Below are 15767 nucleotides of genomic sequence, written 5' to 3'. Positions count from 1 at the left end.
CATAAGTATATACACACTTATGTTCCGACGACAGTTTCTACAGAGTCGCTGGTTTGAAGCATACTGAAGCCTTTGGGTTTGCAGCCAAGCACAATCCGGTGACGTTGGAGAGCTGCCGGTTAATAGTCGGCCACATAGCCTCCATTCTTTATAATGCTCATAAAGAGATGCTGGAAGGTTGTTGATCTACTGCAGCCTACATGTCAGAAAGAACCAGATTCGAGCACCTTTACCTCGGACACGCCACCATCTACTCTGTGCGCAGGTACTGTGGACATCCTCCCCTGCACACACACACACACACACGCATGCCGTCTTCACATCAGCAAATATGAAAACAATATCTATGAAGAAGTGTCTCTGTGGCTGCAGCTCAGTGTGTGAAAGCAGTGGGATGAGATGGAGAAAGCCAACAGCACCACTCAGTGGAGGATCCGTGGAGGTCCAGGTGATTATTAACATTTAGAATAGTGGGAATATCCAGTACATGATGACACCTGATAACTAAACTAGTCAACTGAGACGATGACTGTGTGCTCATTTGAGTCATTTAAGTAGTTTGGTATAAAACGCACTTCTTGAAAGGCTTTCATATTTTTCTAAATCTTCAGGTTCTGTCTTATGGAGTTAAAATCAAATGTGAATATTTATTATTTAATTTGATATTATGGTGAGATAGTGCCTGTTCTTAAACAAACGTGTGCTTTGATTTGTTTAGTTTGGTTATTTAATTAGATTAATATCACCTTTATTATCTTGTAAATAAATGCTTTTTGGAATACATACATGCATATACTTGCATATACAATATTTAATGTTGTACAGGAGTAAATACTGCCAACCGCTGCGATGCAAAGAATTCCAAAATCCTTCAACCTTTACCAGCTGGTGAATTTAGTTATTAATTTAATAATTAATTTAGTTCCAAAGTGATAGTTTTTTTTTTCTTTAATAAGAAGGAGTGGTGCCTTGAGGGGATTTAATGTAAATTAAATCATATTATTCAATATAATCAATAATTATTTTAATATATATTACTAATAACTTCTGATAGCCATGTTAATGCCTTTCTGAGCTGCTGCACCTTCATCGTTTTGGTGCTCTTTTATGATAAATATCAGTTGATAATTTTATAAATATTGATAATTTTATTGATATTAATAACTATCTTTGATATTTGCTAATAAGCAGACGTGCTCCTACCCGTTCCCAACAGCGCTGTTCTGTTCAAGTGTCCCAGGACGACGTGACAGATTATTTACACTTGTGCTTTTCCTGTGACGTTATAGAAATAGAACGAGGCCGACTGTGAAGCCCTCTGAACTACTTGACTTGTTGAAGGGCTTTAATGAAATCATCACTAACTTCTTCCTGACTCACAGTGAACCTGCAGGCCGCTGCAGTCGCCCAGATGAGAGCTTCTGGTTGCTTCCTGGAGCTCTGGGTTGAGGGAACATTTGATACTAGCTCTTGTTCCTATTGAGTCTGAATGCACTCATTGTATCTGCTGAATGATCGTAATGTAATGAGTCTTAGAGCTCAGCATCCGACAGAGTTATGAAAAACCCAGAAGATCATTTAACAACATTATGGACGAATGTAACTGACAACATTATACACAACATTTAGCATGTCAGGGATAAATCAAAGACAATCTGTGAGCACAGATTACTAAACCAAATTAATAAACGGAGTATACGGATTGGCTCAGTTTAGGAATCTGTGTGCATGAATTAAACTGAGTTACACAATTTAATGCTGTAATCGCCAAACATGTCTTTATCCTGCCACTTTGGAATGTGCAATAAAAACAGGGAATTATAATTATAAAAAAATGTTAAGTAGTAGAGTATTTAATTGGCATACCGACTAACTTAAAGCACACTAATAACAGGTGTCAAATGTAGCCTATTATTCTTTCCTTCCATATGACCCTCAGAGGACGACGGAGTATTAGGGCCACATTGAGGAAGAAAAATTCATCTGAGAATTTCGAGAATAAAGTCATAATATTATAAAGTAGTAATTGTACGTGTTATTTTAGAGGGGAAATAGTGTGAAAATGAGGAACGTGGAGCATCTTGTGAAGTTGTACTTTAGTTTAGTTTTCACAAATAATAAAATACTCATCAGCTCATCAGCAGCACATTATCATCAGTATCAGGACCTGGAAGAGACTGAGCAACAAACTGAGTTTATTCTGAAGAAAAAACCACACAGACCTGATGGGGAAATTACTTTGTTCTCGTAAAGTTATGACTTTATTCTCGAAATCTAAAATTTTTTCTCCCCCTCAGATACTCCGTGGTATCGGAGGGATCTGTAGAGGCATGATAATAACATACATGAGACACAAACTGGCTCTAGCTCCTACTGTTGGCTTGATGTCTAATTTAATTCCTGTCCCAGTCAAAGTGTTTAACTTCCTATAAGTCGAGCTGAAGCTGCCGTTAGTAGTGAAAGACCTGCTGGTTATAGTTGGCTAGCATACAAAGTTTAAACCAAGAGTTGGTTCAGGTTTACTGAGCCGCCGTACTCAAACTACAACTCAGTTATGCAGGAGAGACTTTGGTTTAAAGGATCAGTCTGACAGGTTACCTCCAGTAGGGTCAGATGAGATGATCAGTTTCATCTGTGTGTGTGTTTCCAGCACAGAGATAGAACTGGGCTGTGTGTAGCAAGCTGCTCTAATCACATGAATCAACAACAACAAGAGTCTATGTGGATGATGTGACTGTGGTATAAAACCATGTCTACTGAGAGAGTAATCAACAGTACTGCTGCAGTGTTTCTCCTCCACAGGTTGCTGGACTCACCGCTGGCTGCAGCTGGCCGTTGATGCTCGCCGTGCGGAAAGGTGAGTTGGTGGACAGACGCTTGTCCCACTCGCTCTGCCGAGGCTCAGGCACCGACTCCATGAAACTCCTCTTCAGCTCGCTGATGCTCGTGTGGTGACGCATGATCCCAGTCTGAGTCTTATCCAGGTCCTTCAACGAGAACGTGAGAGTCAGAAGAGGTATAGATGGGGAGGGAATCAATGAGTAATAGGATGTTATAAATGATTGAATAAGATGTGAAAGAAAGGAGGAGGGAAAAGAACGAATAGGACCACGTGGAAAATAAACATTTACATGAGTAAAGAAAGGTGATAAATAGCCAAAAGTAATGAATCATACAGATTGGAATATGTCTTTCAATATGGCTTGTGTTATTTCAAAAGCATGTAGCTGGAATGAGCCGGCCTATTCCCAATGACACACTGAGGTCATGGAAGATGTTTTTCAGACACCAGACTGCGCTGGGAGGAGTCATCATCTGTCTCCTGTGATCTCTGATCCATATTTCAGCCCAGCAGCCATTTCTAAATCTCCCTCGTCTGGGTCACGATAAGAGAGATCAAGCAGCAGAGGATGTCTCCTGATTAGAGGTTACTGAGAACGCTCACAGAGAGCAAGAGGAGATGTTTAACGACACAGAACACAGGAAGTGTTGTCTGGTGTGAAAACCTGCATAATGGTGAACGAGTCTGACGGAACTAAAGCAAAGAAGGGGAACGGCGTGCACGTCTGACAAAGGAAAAGGGGAGGTAGTCCGTACACTGAATACTGCAAGCTCCCAAAAAGTGTAAGAAAGTAAGAGGCTGAAGGCTGTTTATGTAAAATCACAACATACGTAGATGTGCACGTTGTGCTTTGTGCTGTTTCCAAGGTCAAGATGAACTTGAATATAAGTTTATACTGTTTAGGCTACAGCGTCTGTTTTTCTTCCAAAGGCCCTGCACATCTTGTCAGAACACATGGTGTCATGGACTCCATCAAATACTAGCAGATAGTAAATGAAAACCTAAACAGCCTGAAAACGGGCCGTGGTTGGACCTTCCAGCAGGACCACGATCGTGTTAGAAAACCTCATTATAGGAGAAGACTGTTATCTTGGCGAGGGGAGGCTGTACAGAATCTGAAATGAACGGGTGCCAATAACATATTTTTCAGAAAAAATATTAGTTTCATGATAAAAAATTTAATGTTTCTCTCAATTATGTTACTTCATTTAAAGGGACTGTTTGTGACTTTTTAAGCGTATAAATGTACCGGGTCGGGACACATGCGCGTTCGCATATACGCGCTCGCGTGTGGCCGGAGCCTCGTCTCCTCTGCCTGCCTGCCTTCACTCAGACAGAGCGCGCGTTCTTGCGTACTCGCTCCACCTCTCACGTGCATGCTGCTCACTCCACACTGCAGAAGAGTTAGTTTAGCTCTGAGAATATCTAGTGAATGTTCAGTGGACGTTTGTGCAGAAATAACTGCTGCAGCTCCTCCAGACCAACAGAGGTTTCCCGTGTCTTGTGAAGTGACGGGACTCCGCAGAGAGAAACGTTATCGTCTCCGACCAAAACTCCGGCGTCTCCCCTGTTCGATCCGGCTGCGGGTGGAGGGAGAAGAGTTTCTCGCTGCGGAGCCCCGTTGCCTCAGCCTGCGCTGAGGCAGGAAAAGCCAACACTAGGATCAGCATTGATTCATGGAGAGACCTTGGTCTGATCAGCTAACATTACTGCCAAGCAGCTGAAATATAGAGTGATACTGTGCTTTTAGCTGACGTGTGTCTCCTCACTGTGTTGAGCGATGCTCGCTCATGTCAATGTAGAGCGAGCACAAGCGCGACGCTGACTTTCGTTGATTTCACGGCCACAGGTGTCGCTGCTAACAAGCATTTCTGAAAGTTACAAATAGTCCCTTTAAAGGTTTGATTATTTTGAATATTTTGCATGAAAGATCATGAAGATAAACAAGAAAGACATTTTTTTTTTTCGCATCTCGTTTGTTCATTTTCACTCAGGGTGCCAACAATCCTCGAGGTCTCTGTGTACAGCCTGCTCTATATTCACACGGGCGTTGGCCTGCATGGTGAAGAGAAAACATCGGACGTTTGCAGTATTCAATGAGCAGACTTCCTCTTTTTTCCTCATGGAATCATAAATGTATTCTTTTGCTTTTATTAATGATCAAACATCTTAACAATGATTAAATGAAGCTAGGCGTAACACATCCTGGACATACAGAACTCTTCAGAGTTTGATGACTATTTCCCAAAACGTCTGAGTGATGTTTTAATCACGTCCAGCCATGAGGAACAGCAGTGTGATAGTGGACACCGAGTAGTGGAAACTACTGCTGATGTAAACGACTGTTTAATGGCAGGCTGAGTTGAGCAAACACATCCAGAACAGACACATGAAGAGAGGGCTGAAATGTCACACACACATAGCAGCCGAGGTTTCACCCAGAACACAAACTGAGCTTCAAGACGCCAAGAAACTCTGCAGAGCTGCAGAGACTGTTAACGTTATAATCATAATAATAATAATCCCTGTGGGGTTGTCACATTGAGTAACCCCTTTTGCATTACATGTAGTCCTTTGATTCAAAATATATTAGCTAATTAATGCAGCATTATACAGAATGTCTCCAAGCTGTGATAACACGTCATCCCTCTCTTCTGAAATGATAGGAAGCCGACACAGACAGGCACAGTGATCAGAGTGATGGGGGGGCAGCAGAAGTTCACAGACAGACAGTAAATACAGTAAAGGCGTTGTGAGGGAGTTCGGTTCATGTAGAAAATGAAATGAATAAAATGAAAACAGACTGGAAGTCTCCAGAAACCACGAGGACCACCAAGACACAACAGCAGAGTCCAGAATGTGTTAGTGACTTCACTGAGACGTACATGACTGGGAAAGAACCTTCTCTGTCAATAGACCCGTTTCAGGGCAGGAAACGCTCATGATGGCTGCGTTCCATTTCAATGAGAAGAGGAAGAGGACTGCAAATCCTTCTGGTTGGTTGAGGGCTCGCTATCAGTTCATCAGCACGCTGGAGATTAAAGTTATCTGATTTTGGATGGCGAGAGCTAAATGACTGTAAAGTTGAGATCTTAATAGCAGAAGAGTTCACGTTTGTTTGCATCAATAGCAAATTAAAACAAGAGCAGAAAACTAAAACATGAGTATACTTTTAAAATAGAAATAAAGATCTCTAATATAATAAAGGTCTGGTTCTCTCCACAGTGGCTCCGGCAGCTGATGGAAAATGTAATAGTTAAAGTGGCGCTCCATCAACTTTAGACACGTGATCAGTTTACTAGTCGGTAACACTCACTGCAGGAACGTCAGCAGCGCGTGGCGGCTGCGTTACCTGTTGCTTTTTATTTCAGCGTCCGTGTTAACAGGTTAGAGCAGCCTCACTGCGTCTCTGCTGCGTCTCTGCTAGAGATTCAAGGTCTCGCCTATTTTTGACGGTTCACAGCAACAACAGCCAGAGAAGGTGATCTATTGACTGTATATTAACATCATATCAGCACATTACTACAGTTTACATGTCTCTATCTGTAGAATCTGTTACGGAGATGAAAACAAGTAAAGATTTCATTTTAAATCAACACTTCCTGCTTTCATTTCAAAATAAAGGCCCTGAAGCATTTTTTTCTGTGTACAGAATTCCTTCATTTGTTAACACAAGGCTTTTATTCTGAAATATGAGCAGGACAGTGTTGTAGAACATGCAGTGACTTGTAGAGCTCCATGAATGAATATAGTACGGGGTTTTAATGGTGGATTATTACTATTATTTACTAATTACCACACGTTTCTTAACCTTTCTCTGTCTAACATAAATATAAATGACATTTATAATGAAATGAAACGGCCATTATGAAAGGAGAACTTTATGTAGAAAGAAAGAGCTGACAGCAGCAGAAACGCAGCCGGTGTGAACACCCGACGCATGAATCACGCAGCCACTGCGCGACGCAGTGAGGCAATGATATGATCGCTCATATCTCAGCTTGTTTCAGCACCAACAGCCAGGCTACAGTACCAGTTAAAACGTTAACCTATGTTTAAAAAAAGAGATCTTTCCCAATCATATATTTCATAAAATGAAAATATGAAACGACAAAGACAATGTCAAAGTGAAATGAAGCTACTTGCATGAGAATCAGAGAGGAAAATAGTGCATGCCAAGCCTTTAGGGTTAAGCTGGAAATTAAAAGAAACAGAAGGCGTCAAAGCAAAAAACAAAACCAACAGCGGCCATGCAGGCAGAACAACGTGACAGCCACAACAGATATATCTGAAGACTGAAGATACAAACCTCCAACATTAAATTGCTATGTCTGATATAAATAGTTTCACCCTCAAGTTTCTTAGCTCTTTTCTGTGGGAAACCAGGAAACAAAGGGAAGAGCTGGTTGGAATAATGCAGAGTTCATTCAAACATTAGAATATTTGATTTGCAATGAGCAGCAGCGACCGAGGCGACCACATGAACCACACAAAACAAAAGAGCTATGGGGTTGCAGTTCCCAATGTGCCCAGCTCAGCGGGAGGGAATGGTGTTGAAGTCAGCTACACACACACACATCAGTGGTGTTTATGAGAAGCCAGGCAGATACACACACACACACACACACACACACACACACACACACGCAGTCACATGCTGCATGCAAACGCTGCTGCAGTGCAGCGTGCAGGACGAGCAGGACGAGCAGCTCGTCACGTCAGGAGGTTGCATATTTGAAAAAAAAAATCACATTCCCTTGTCACTTTGTCCACATTTCAATATATTGATCATGATAGATATTATCAGCCAATTGAAACCTGCAAAGCGTCACCTTTTAGTCTGATACGGTGAATTAGACAAGCAGTCTGTTCTTCACACACGTTACCACCTGCTGAATGTTGAGTCCAATATTCACTCTCATGTGGCATTAGCTGCTAGATACTCCACTCTGTTGTGTTAAGCTTATCACCGTGATATGAACCAGCCTGTAGTGTCTCCGTTACATAAACACATGGAGTAATTGGGCTATTGTTAACACACCTATTTGCTATATAGACGATAAATGCTACTGACTTGCAGACCTGTATTTAACAGCAGTCAGACAGTCAATGGATATCCTACCAGCCCGTCACTAAACTGCACCATAAGAACATCAAATGGTGGCTTAAAGGGACTGTTTGTAACTTTTTAAGCGTATAAATGCACCGGGTCGGGACACATGCGCGCTCGCATATGCGCGCCTGCGTGTGGCTGAAGTCTCTCCTCCTCTGCCTTCTTGCCTTCACTCAGACAGCGCGCTCACACTATCTAGTGAATGTTCAGTGGACGTTTGTGCAGAAATAACTGCTGCAGCTCCTCCAGACCAACAGAGGTTTCCCGTGTCTTGTGAAGTGACGGGGCTCCGCAGAGAGAAACATTATCGTGTCCGACCGGGTGCCGGTGTCTTCCTGCTCTCTCCGGCTGTGTTCGGGAGGAGATAACGTTTCTCACTGCTTCAGAGTCCCGGCACCGACGCTGAGGCAGGAAAAGCCAACACTAGGATCAGCATTGATTCATGGAGAGACCTTGGTCTGGTCAGCTAACATTACTGCCAAGCAGCTGAAATATAGAGTGATATTGTACTTTTAGCTGACGTGTGTCTCCTCACTGTGTTGAGTGATGCTCCTTCATGTCTATGTAGAGCGAGCACAAGCGCCAGCAACAGGATGCTGACTTTAGTTGACTTAACGGACACAGGTGTCGCTGTTAACAAGCATTTCTGAAAGTTACAAACAGTCTCTTTAATAATAATTATAGTTATTTTATTTTCCAATTCTGACTATGTTCCTACAAAGCTACAAACTGTGTGTGTCACACACAAACACACAAACACAACGCCACTGCAGAATCAATCATTATTGGTCACAATAATCACAGAAACATCTGATTCAATCAGCAGAAAACGGGGCTTTTCTTAAACAGAGATGAACACACGAGTGTGTGTACTCTCCAAAAGTACTCTCCAAATGTTAAACAGTATACCTGCATGTTTGCTTCTGGAGAGGGAGAAGCCACGTTTTATACAAGAAAAACACTTTTTTTTGTCAAACAGCTGCTGCAGGACAGAAAGACAGTGACCCACTAAGAACTCAGATGGATTGATTTCTCCTCGGACGTGTACCGTACGAGCCGTCACAGAAAGACAAACAGCCAGAAATCATGAAGCAATCAAGAGATTAAAGCACTGAACGGCACCGTCAGACAACAGAAAAGCAAATTAAAAGTCTCTTCATGTGTAACTGATGGAGGGATGGTGGGGGGGGGGGTGAGTCAGCAGGAACACTCAGGAGCATGCTAACCTTCCTCACTCGCACCATCTCCGTCTTTGTTCTGTCCTGAGGAGAGTGCTACTCCACCATCAGAGGAGAGACAGAGTGACGGTACGTTAACGTCCTGGTTCAGTCACACAGTTATAATACAGTAAAAAACACTGTGAACAACCGACGGAACATAAAGCTTCACCATCTCAACGATACTGAAACTAAACACTCAGAAACTGATCAAAACATTTCAAGTTGTTTGCTGTAAACTCTCAAATCAAAGTCAGTATTAAACGTCCAAGTGACCGACATGAACTCATAAAGGTGAGTTCCTCAGAAAACAAATGAGCTATTATATCTGTACTATAATATATTATTATGGTAGATTTAGCATAATGGACATTTTCATATCATCTTTAGGAGTGTTTAAATTCACTGAGTTTGATGGTTCGTGTCCACAGGGGCGTTTTTTATCGCGAGGGGACGCGACGCTTCCCAACATTGGACGCTTGGTGTGCTGTCCCTAGAAACAAGGCACTCGGCTCCTGATTGGACGAACGCTTTCCCGCCGTTGGCTGCTGCTCCCAGCTTTCGAACCGGAACCAGTCTGGTGGCTCGTTTGGAAACTTTCTTCTCTTATTTCACGTAAATAGTTCACTGAGATGTGTTTCTGAAAACATTTGAGGTGAGAAATAATCCATGTTGATGAATCTGTCTTTATTTTAGATCAACAACGTTTAGTTTAAATGTTCCTCGAGAGTTTCGAGTCGCGTCGGACGCCCGTGATTTACATAAAGTAGACGAGCCCTCAACTTTATGCAAATGATGAGCGGGCGTCGTGACGCCTAGTCTCTCGAATCGCGACGCCACGCTACCAGAATGCATTGCGCGGCTGCTTACATAGACAATGAATGGGGAGCGTGGAAAGCACGGAGGCTGTGGACACGGACCATCAGTCATTCTACTTTACCGCTCTGTTGACCGGATGTTAAGCTGCTGTCGATGGAACTCATCACTTCCTGCAGATATTTCACATTAAAAGCTTTCCAGGCAATAGGAGTGGGTTATATGACGCTACCATGACGTCACAGATTTCACCATACTGCTCATATATTATGGTAGCTATCCCTTTAATATCTCTGGCTATATTAGACCACTGCTATTTTGCTAAATCAATGATCAGGACAGATTTTTGGCAATATTAGATTTTGATATTATTTTACATAAACGCGAGTTAGTACTTTGATTCGTCACGTTTTACATTTCCTGGATTTGCTAAAAACAGACATTTTTTCTGGCCATCAACAACTGGAAATGATATTAATATTTTATCCGTATGGCCGACTCCTACTAGGCAAGAGACAGATTATAAACCCTCGGAGTCACTGGAAGGCTTTTAATGTGAAAAATGTGTGTAGAAAGTGCTGCGTCACGTTGACGGTAGTTTAACAACGATAAAAAAGAAAAAAACAGCAAAGAAAATGACATCACTGTGTTTTTGAACTGTGGAAATATACATTATACTGACTCTCAGTATCAGTAGTTTATCAGTATAACATGTATACAGGTTAACATGGAGGAGTCTTGAGTCTTGGCCACTATATGATCATTTATGGTCTATATATCTAGTTTATGTATCATACAGAATTTTTTACCTTCAAAGACAAAGTGTGTGTTTTGTGTCCCTGTTTTGCTAAATGTTTTTGCCACTATATTTTTCTACGTATCATTTCTTAAATATTGCATACAGTAGACACTGCACAGTATCGTACAGCTTTATTCTTTCTAGTTTTTGTCAGCTGGTTCCGACACCGGTTCTGTCGGATCATGCGTCAAGCAAACAAACCTGGCTCTTTTTCTCTCTTTCCCCGTTGGCGGTGGTCACGGAGGGGGAGTGCCTCCGCTCTCTCCTCGCCACCGTCTGGTAGCACAGACAAAGCTCACACATCAGGATCAGTTCAGAGCACAACCAGAGGCCTAAACATTCCACTAAACAAGTCTGGTGCACTCCTTAAATGTTGCTGTACACTGATGTCTCTCACACAGGAACAGTTAAGGATACGCATACATAGGACAACTGTGTATTGTCATAATCTGACCAGTGGGACTCCCTGTTTCTTTATTAATATTAATGTAACCTCCCCTCTTTAAAAAGACTTGCTGGTCCCTAAAACACACGTGGTGACGTAAAGAAGTGCGTCCACTACCTTGATCTCTGGAGTGGACTCCGGTCTGGGGCTGTGGCTCTTGGTGTACTCCGCCTGCTGACTCTCTGCCTTCAGCTCTGCCTTCCTGCCTGCAGAGCGGTGGCCTCTGGGCGTGGAGCCGTCGCGGTGGTGGGAGCGATGCAGGGTGGTTAGCAGCGGCAAGGGAGACGCCTCCCCGGGAGATACCGGCGACATAACGGGGGCGCTGACCGGACGAGTGGATCTATTGTCGGGAGTGGACGCCATGGCTGGAACGGACAGAGAGGAGAGACCACGGTCTCACTTTAAAAACCAAAGTATGACCTGCAGGGATGTGGGATCAAAACAACTTTAATGTTCTCTAAAGGTTAAAGTCAAGAAGTTAACTGAGACCATGAAGTATGTTCGGCCCATCTTCTCTCTGTGGGTTTCTGCATGCTGTTGTCTGATGCGTGAGATGCCCTTCAGTTCCAGCTAGATGTGCTATATAATCCCCTCTAGTGCTGTACGGTATACCGATACTAGAAAGGTATCGCGATACCCTGACGTTAAAAACGGTACGATACCCCGTTTCATTAGTACCGGTACTTTAATAAAGACAGTGTTTTAATACAAGCCATGAGTATTCAGCATTCAGGCCATTATTATTGGTCTGAATGAGGCCTTTGACCGTCGGAGTAAAGCCTTCTGGCACTTTATACTTTTGGTTTCACTCAGGTTGGACATGAACCAGTTTGAGCTCCAGTAGCTCTTCTATTGGATCAGACAACACGGGCCAGCCTTCACTCCCCATGTGCATCAATGAGCCTCGGGTCTGACCCTGTCGCCGGTTCACCGGTTCTCCTTCCTTGGACCACTTTTGGTCGGTCGTGACCACTGCAGACCGGGAACATCCCACAAGAGCTGCAGTTCTGGAGATGCTCTGACCCGGTCGTCTAGCCAGCACTATCTGGCCCTCGTCAAAGTCGCTCACATCCTCACGCTGGCCCATTTCTTCTGCTTCCAACACATGTTCACTTGCTGTCTAATATACCCCCCCCCCCCACTGCCAGTTGCCATGGTAACCAGATAATCCATGTTATTCACTTCACCTGTCAGTGGTCTGAATGTTATGGCTGATCGGTGTATATGAATGTGAGTGTTGGATTCAGACAGACTCCTGTGATTGCAGACATGCAGCAGACATTCCTGAGGACACTCTAAATGAACACTAGTTACACGGCGTCGTCATGATGTGGAACAACGTACCTCCATCCAGGCTGCGGGAGTTCCTCTTGCTGGAGGAGCGCTGGAACAGAGGAGCCGGTCTGTCGATCAGAGAGCTGGCCTGTCTGGTCTGAGCCTGAGTCCGACCGCTGTAGCGGAACTTAGAGCCCAATGCCAGGAACTTCCTGGGAGTGGTGGCCATCTCAGTGGAGGTCAGCCTGAAGACAAAGGTCACTGATACTGATCTCTGATCTGACTCTGAGTCAGGCAGCAAGCGAGCAGCTCTTTCAACTAAAACACTCTACAAGCATGTGAACTAACTAACTTATACTCTACCTGAAGAAGGTGTGATGTTCTACACACACTTTCCACAGCTTCTTGGCCGCCTTGTAGTTGGGTAGTTTGAAGCCAATCGCACTCTCATAATGTTCCACCTGAAACAAGAAACACAAACCTGCTAAACAAAGATGACTAATGAACTTCTCTTCATGGTTTCACTCGTGGTCAGGGTGAGTTCAGTGTTGATGAACATGAAGACGTTCGGTACCTCGGACGGTCTGATCTTGATGAAGAAGCTGCTGCGTTTGTACGAGACCTTCAGGACTTTGGGCCAGGGGAACCGGTTGATCCTCAGCTTGTCTTTGTAAACCATCAGACCGCTGGAGCAGACCCCCAGCATGATGTCCACACCGTCCAGATCCTGACGGAGACACCCAGAGAGACACAACCATTCCCATTAACATGTCAACAGGATGCACACTTCAGAGAGCTAAGAGCTTCTGTGGACAACTAAGATATAAAGATCTTAAACGAATGACAAGTGGTACGAAGTGTCTTAAAGCTGCAGCGGTAAAACAGTCATTATATCCTGACAGCAGTGCACAAGACAGGTAATCTGAAAAAAAATCATGTTCCTCTGTGTCCTCTCCTAATAGTGTGTTTGAAGTGTTTACTACTGTATGTACTACTACTAGTGATAATGGCTGATGCAGCTTCCTGTGCTGCTCACCGTCGTCCACGGGGGGGCAGTATCGTCCTCTAAAAGTCCTCCCTCCATATGCGGTTAAATCCTTCTACTCTGATGTAAACAGATTGACCTGATTTCAGCTGTAAAACCTCACAAGTCACATGTCTTCCTGTTTTCAGACCAGGCGTGCTTCTCTGATGCACGGCATCAACAATACGAACAGACAAAGCTTAAACACATTATTATGTTTGTACATCTCTGCTGCTGGTTTTCATGAAGCATTAGTCACTGAATCACACCCAGATTAAAGTGTGTTATATGTTCTACCTGATCTATGAAGAATCTGAAATCATCCAGTCACGGAAAACACAAAGATGATTCACTTTATAAAGGCACATTTTCAAGCGTTTAGACGAGCAGCTGAGGAGTCGTAGCTCCGGTGCTCACCTTGGCCTGGTGGAGGTCCACGCCGTACATGGAGAGTTTTTTGGCGTTCTCCAGGAACATCATGTCTGCCTGGGCCGGACTCATCGACCTGCCAGAACCACAACAACACCACAACAACAGGAAACCCACCAACTCTTTAGTTACTGTGACTGTGGAGATGCTGTGATAATAATACTGTAATCGTTTACATTGAAGACAACCGGAACAGGATAAAGGACGGTTTAAATCAGGGGTGTCAAACCTACGAGGCCAGAACCGGCCCGCCAAAGGGTCCAGAACCGGCCCGCCAAAGGGTCCAGAACCGGCCCACTGGATGACTTTGCAAAGTGTGAAAATGCTATTACTATTATAGATCCCACATGCTTCTGTACAGGCTACATGACACAACACTGTGAAGCGTTTAGGCTCCTGTTCATGCAGGAGATATCGGTGGAAAACAGAAAGTGGACACAGAGTGTCGGGTTTTCCAAGAGAAATGGACCAGTTCCTATTTCTCCACAGAGGTAAAGGAGTGCTTGGTGTGTTCACAGCACCTTTCAGTGCTCAAGGAATATAATATTCAGAGCCACTATCAGACTCATTATGGCAAAAAATACAAGAACTTGTCGGGACAACTGAAGATTAATTAATTATTGTCTGTTTTCTGTCATATCCGAGAGATCAGCGAGACGTCTCGGGCTGCCCGTCATCTGTTATGTGAATGGATTATTCATTAACTGTGAACGTTTTCAGAATGTAGTTGTACTTCTTACACTCAAAGAAAGGGAACAGTTTGGAAGTGTTGTTATTTATAGGTTATCAGGAATGGAGAGCAGGGAAATCTTTCGTTTAAGCGTTCCCTTGTAATGCAGTTTATGTGTAGTTTATACATAATATATCAATAATTACATGGAGTTAGTTCTGTTAAGTGGAGCGGTCAAAAGTAAAAGTAAAGTGCATTTACTTAAGTGCTGTAATTTAGTACACATTTTTATAATTACTATAGTTACACTACTTTAAAACACTTAAGAGGCAGCTGCACTATCATCATTAGTACTTTTACTTTAAATACTTCATTGCATTTTACATACAATATTTATGTACTTTTACTTATGTGACATTTTGAATTCAGGGTTTGACTTGTAACTGAATTGTTTTGCAGATCCACTGAGCTGGTGGATTCTAGGTGAAGACTGTGAAAGCATCCACTCTGACCTGTATGTACGGTGCAGCTCCATCATCTTGTCCTCCAGCTCCTTGGTCTGACCCTGGGCCATCTTCATATCCTTGGTGTACTCGTTGCCGTGCACCTCCGGGTCGTACTCGCCCAGCTCCGACTGCAGGGCGTAGGAGCCCAGCAGGGACAGGGTGACGAAGGAGCAGGGGAGGCGTCCCTGCAGGATGTCCTTCCTCAGCTGGAGACACAGGTAGTACCTGCAACGCACAGATAGGGATCACATGTACTTTATTATGGAACTCCAGATTATTATATATTATCAAACTGCTAATCAAACGTCAAGACTTTCATACTCCGTTCATCTGCACATGCCTCTGTAATGTCTGATTCATAGAGGTTCATTTTGATCTCACATTTAATCAACCTGGACGAGTCTGTCCAAGTTAATGAACTGCTTTTTATAAAACATATATTTCATCTCATGCCCACCAGGCTATAGAGCCAGTGCTGCTGACTTCTAGTGGTTTAACACCAAAGTGGGAACTAGTTCCTTTAGGTTCAGTAGAGCCAGGAACTGGAATAAGTTACCTTTAAATATGAAAATAATATAGAACCACAACTATTTCACAAAGGTCAAACGTTGTTGTTTTTAACTTATTTGTT

The 15767-nt window shown here is 43.3% G+C and overlaps 1 protein-coding gene across 16 annotated transcripts in view; it reads right to left on the bottom strand.

Moving 5' to 3' along the window:
• epb41a (erythrocyte membrane protein band 4.1a) overlaps nt 1-15767 on the bottom strand; it is a 52377-nt gene that overhangs the window by 21272 nt on the left and 15338 nt on the right. For 9 of the 16 annotated variants that reach the window (XM_074614305.1, XM_074614290.1, XM_074614292.1 and 6 more), the window contains exons 7-16: nt 15143-15361; nt 13949-14036; nt 13082-13234; nt 12871-12968; nt 12577-12752; nt 11350-11597; nt 10989-11063; nt 9182-9229; nt 7152-7214; nt 2817-2987 (exon numbers count right to left, since the gene is read on the bottom strand). In XM_074614305.1, the coding sequence (XP_074470406.1) occupies nt 2817-2987; nt 7152-7214; nt 9182-9229; nt 10989-11063; nt 11350-11597; nt 12577-12752; nt 12871-12968; nt 13082-13234; nt 13949-14036; nt 15143-15361 (1339 nt within the window). Of the gene's footprint in view, nt 1-233; nt 285-2816; nt 2988-7151; nt 7215-9181; nt 9230-10988; nt 11064-11349; nt 11598-12576; nt 12753-12870; nt 12969-13081; nt 13235-13948; nt 14037-15142; nt 15362-15767 lie in introns of all 16 variants that reach the window. The other 7 variants (XM_074614300.1, XM_074614302.1, XM_074614298.1 and 4 more) reach the window with 6 other exon arrangements.

This window comes from Sebastes fasciatus, chromosome 17 (genome assembly GCF_043250625.1).
Source record: "Sebastes fasciatus isolate fSebFas1 chromosome 17, fSebFas1.pri, whole genome shotgun sequence".
Classification (NCBI taxonomy): Eukaryota; Metazoa; Chordata; class Actinopteri; order Perciformes; family Sebastidae; genus Sebastes; species Sebastes fasciatus.
Note: the sequence above shows the minus strand (reverse complement) of the source record. Positions and strands in the feature narration are given on the sequence as shown.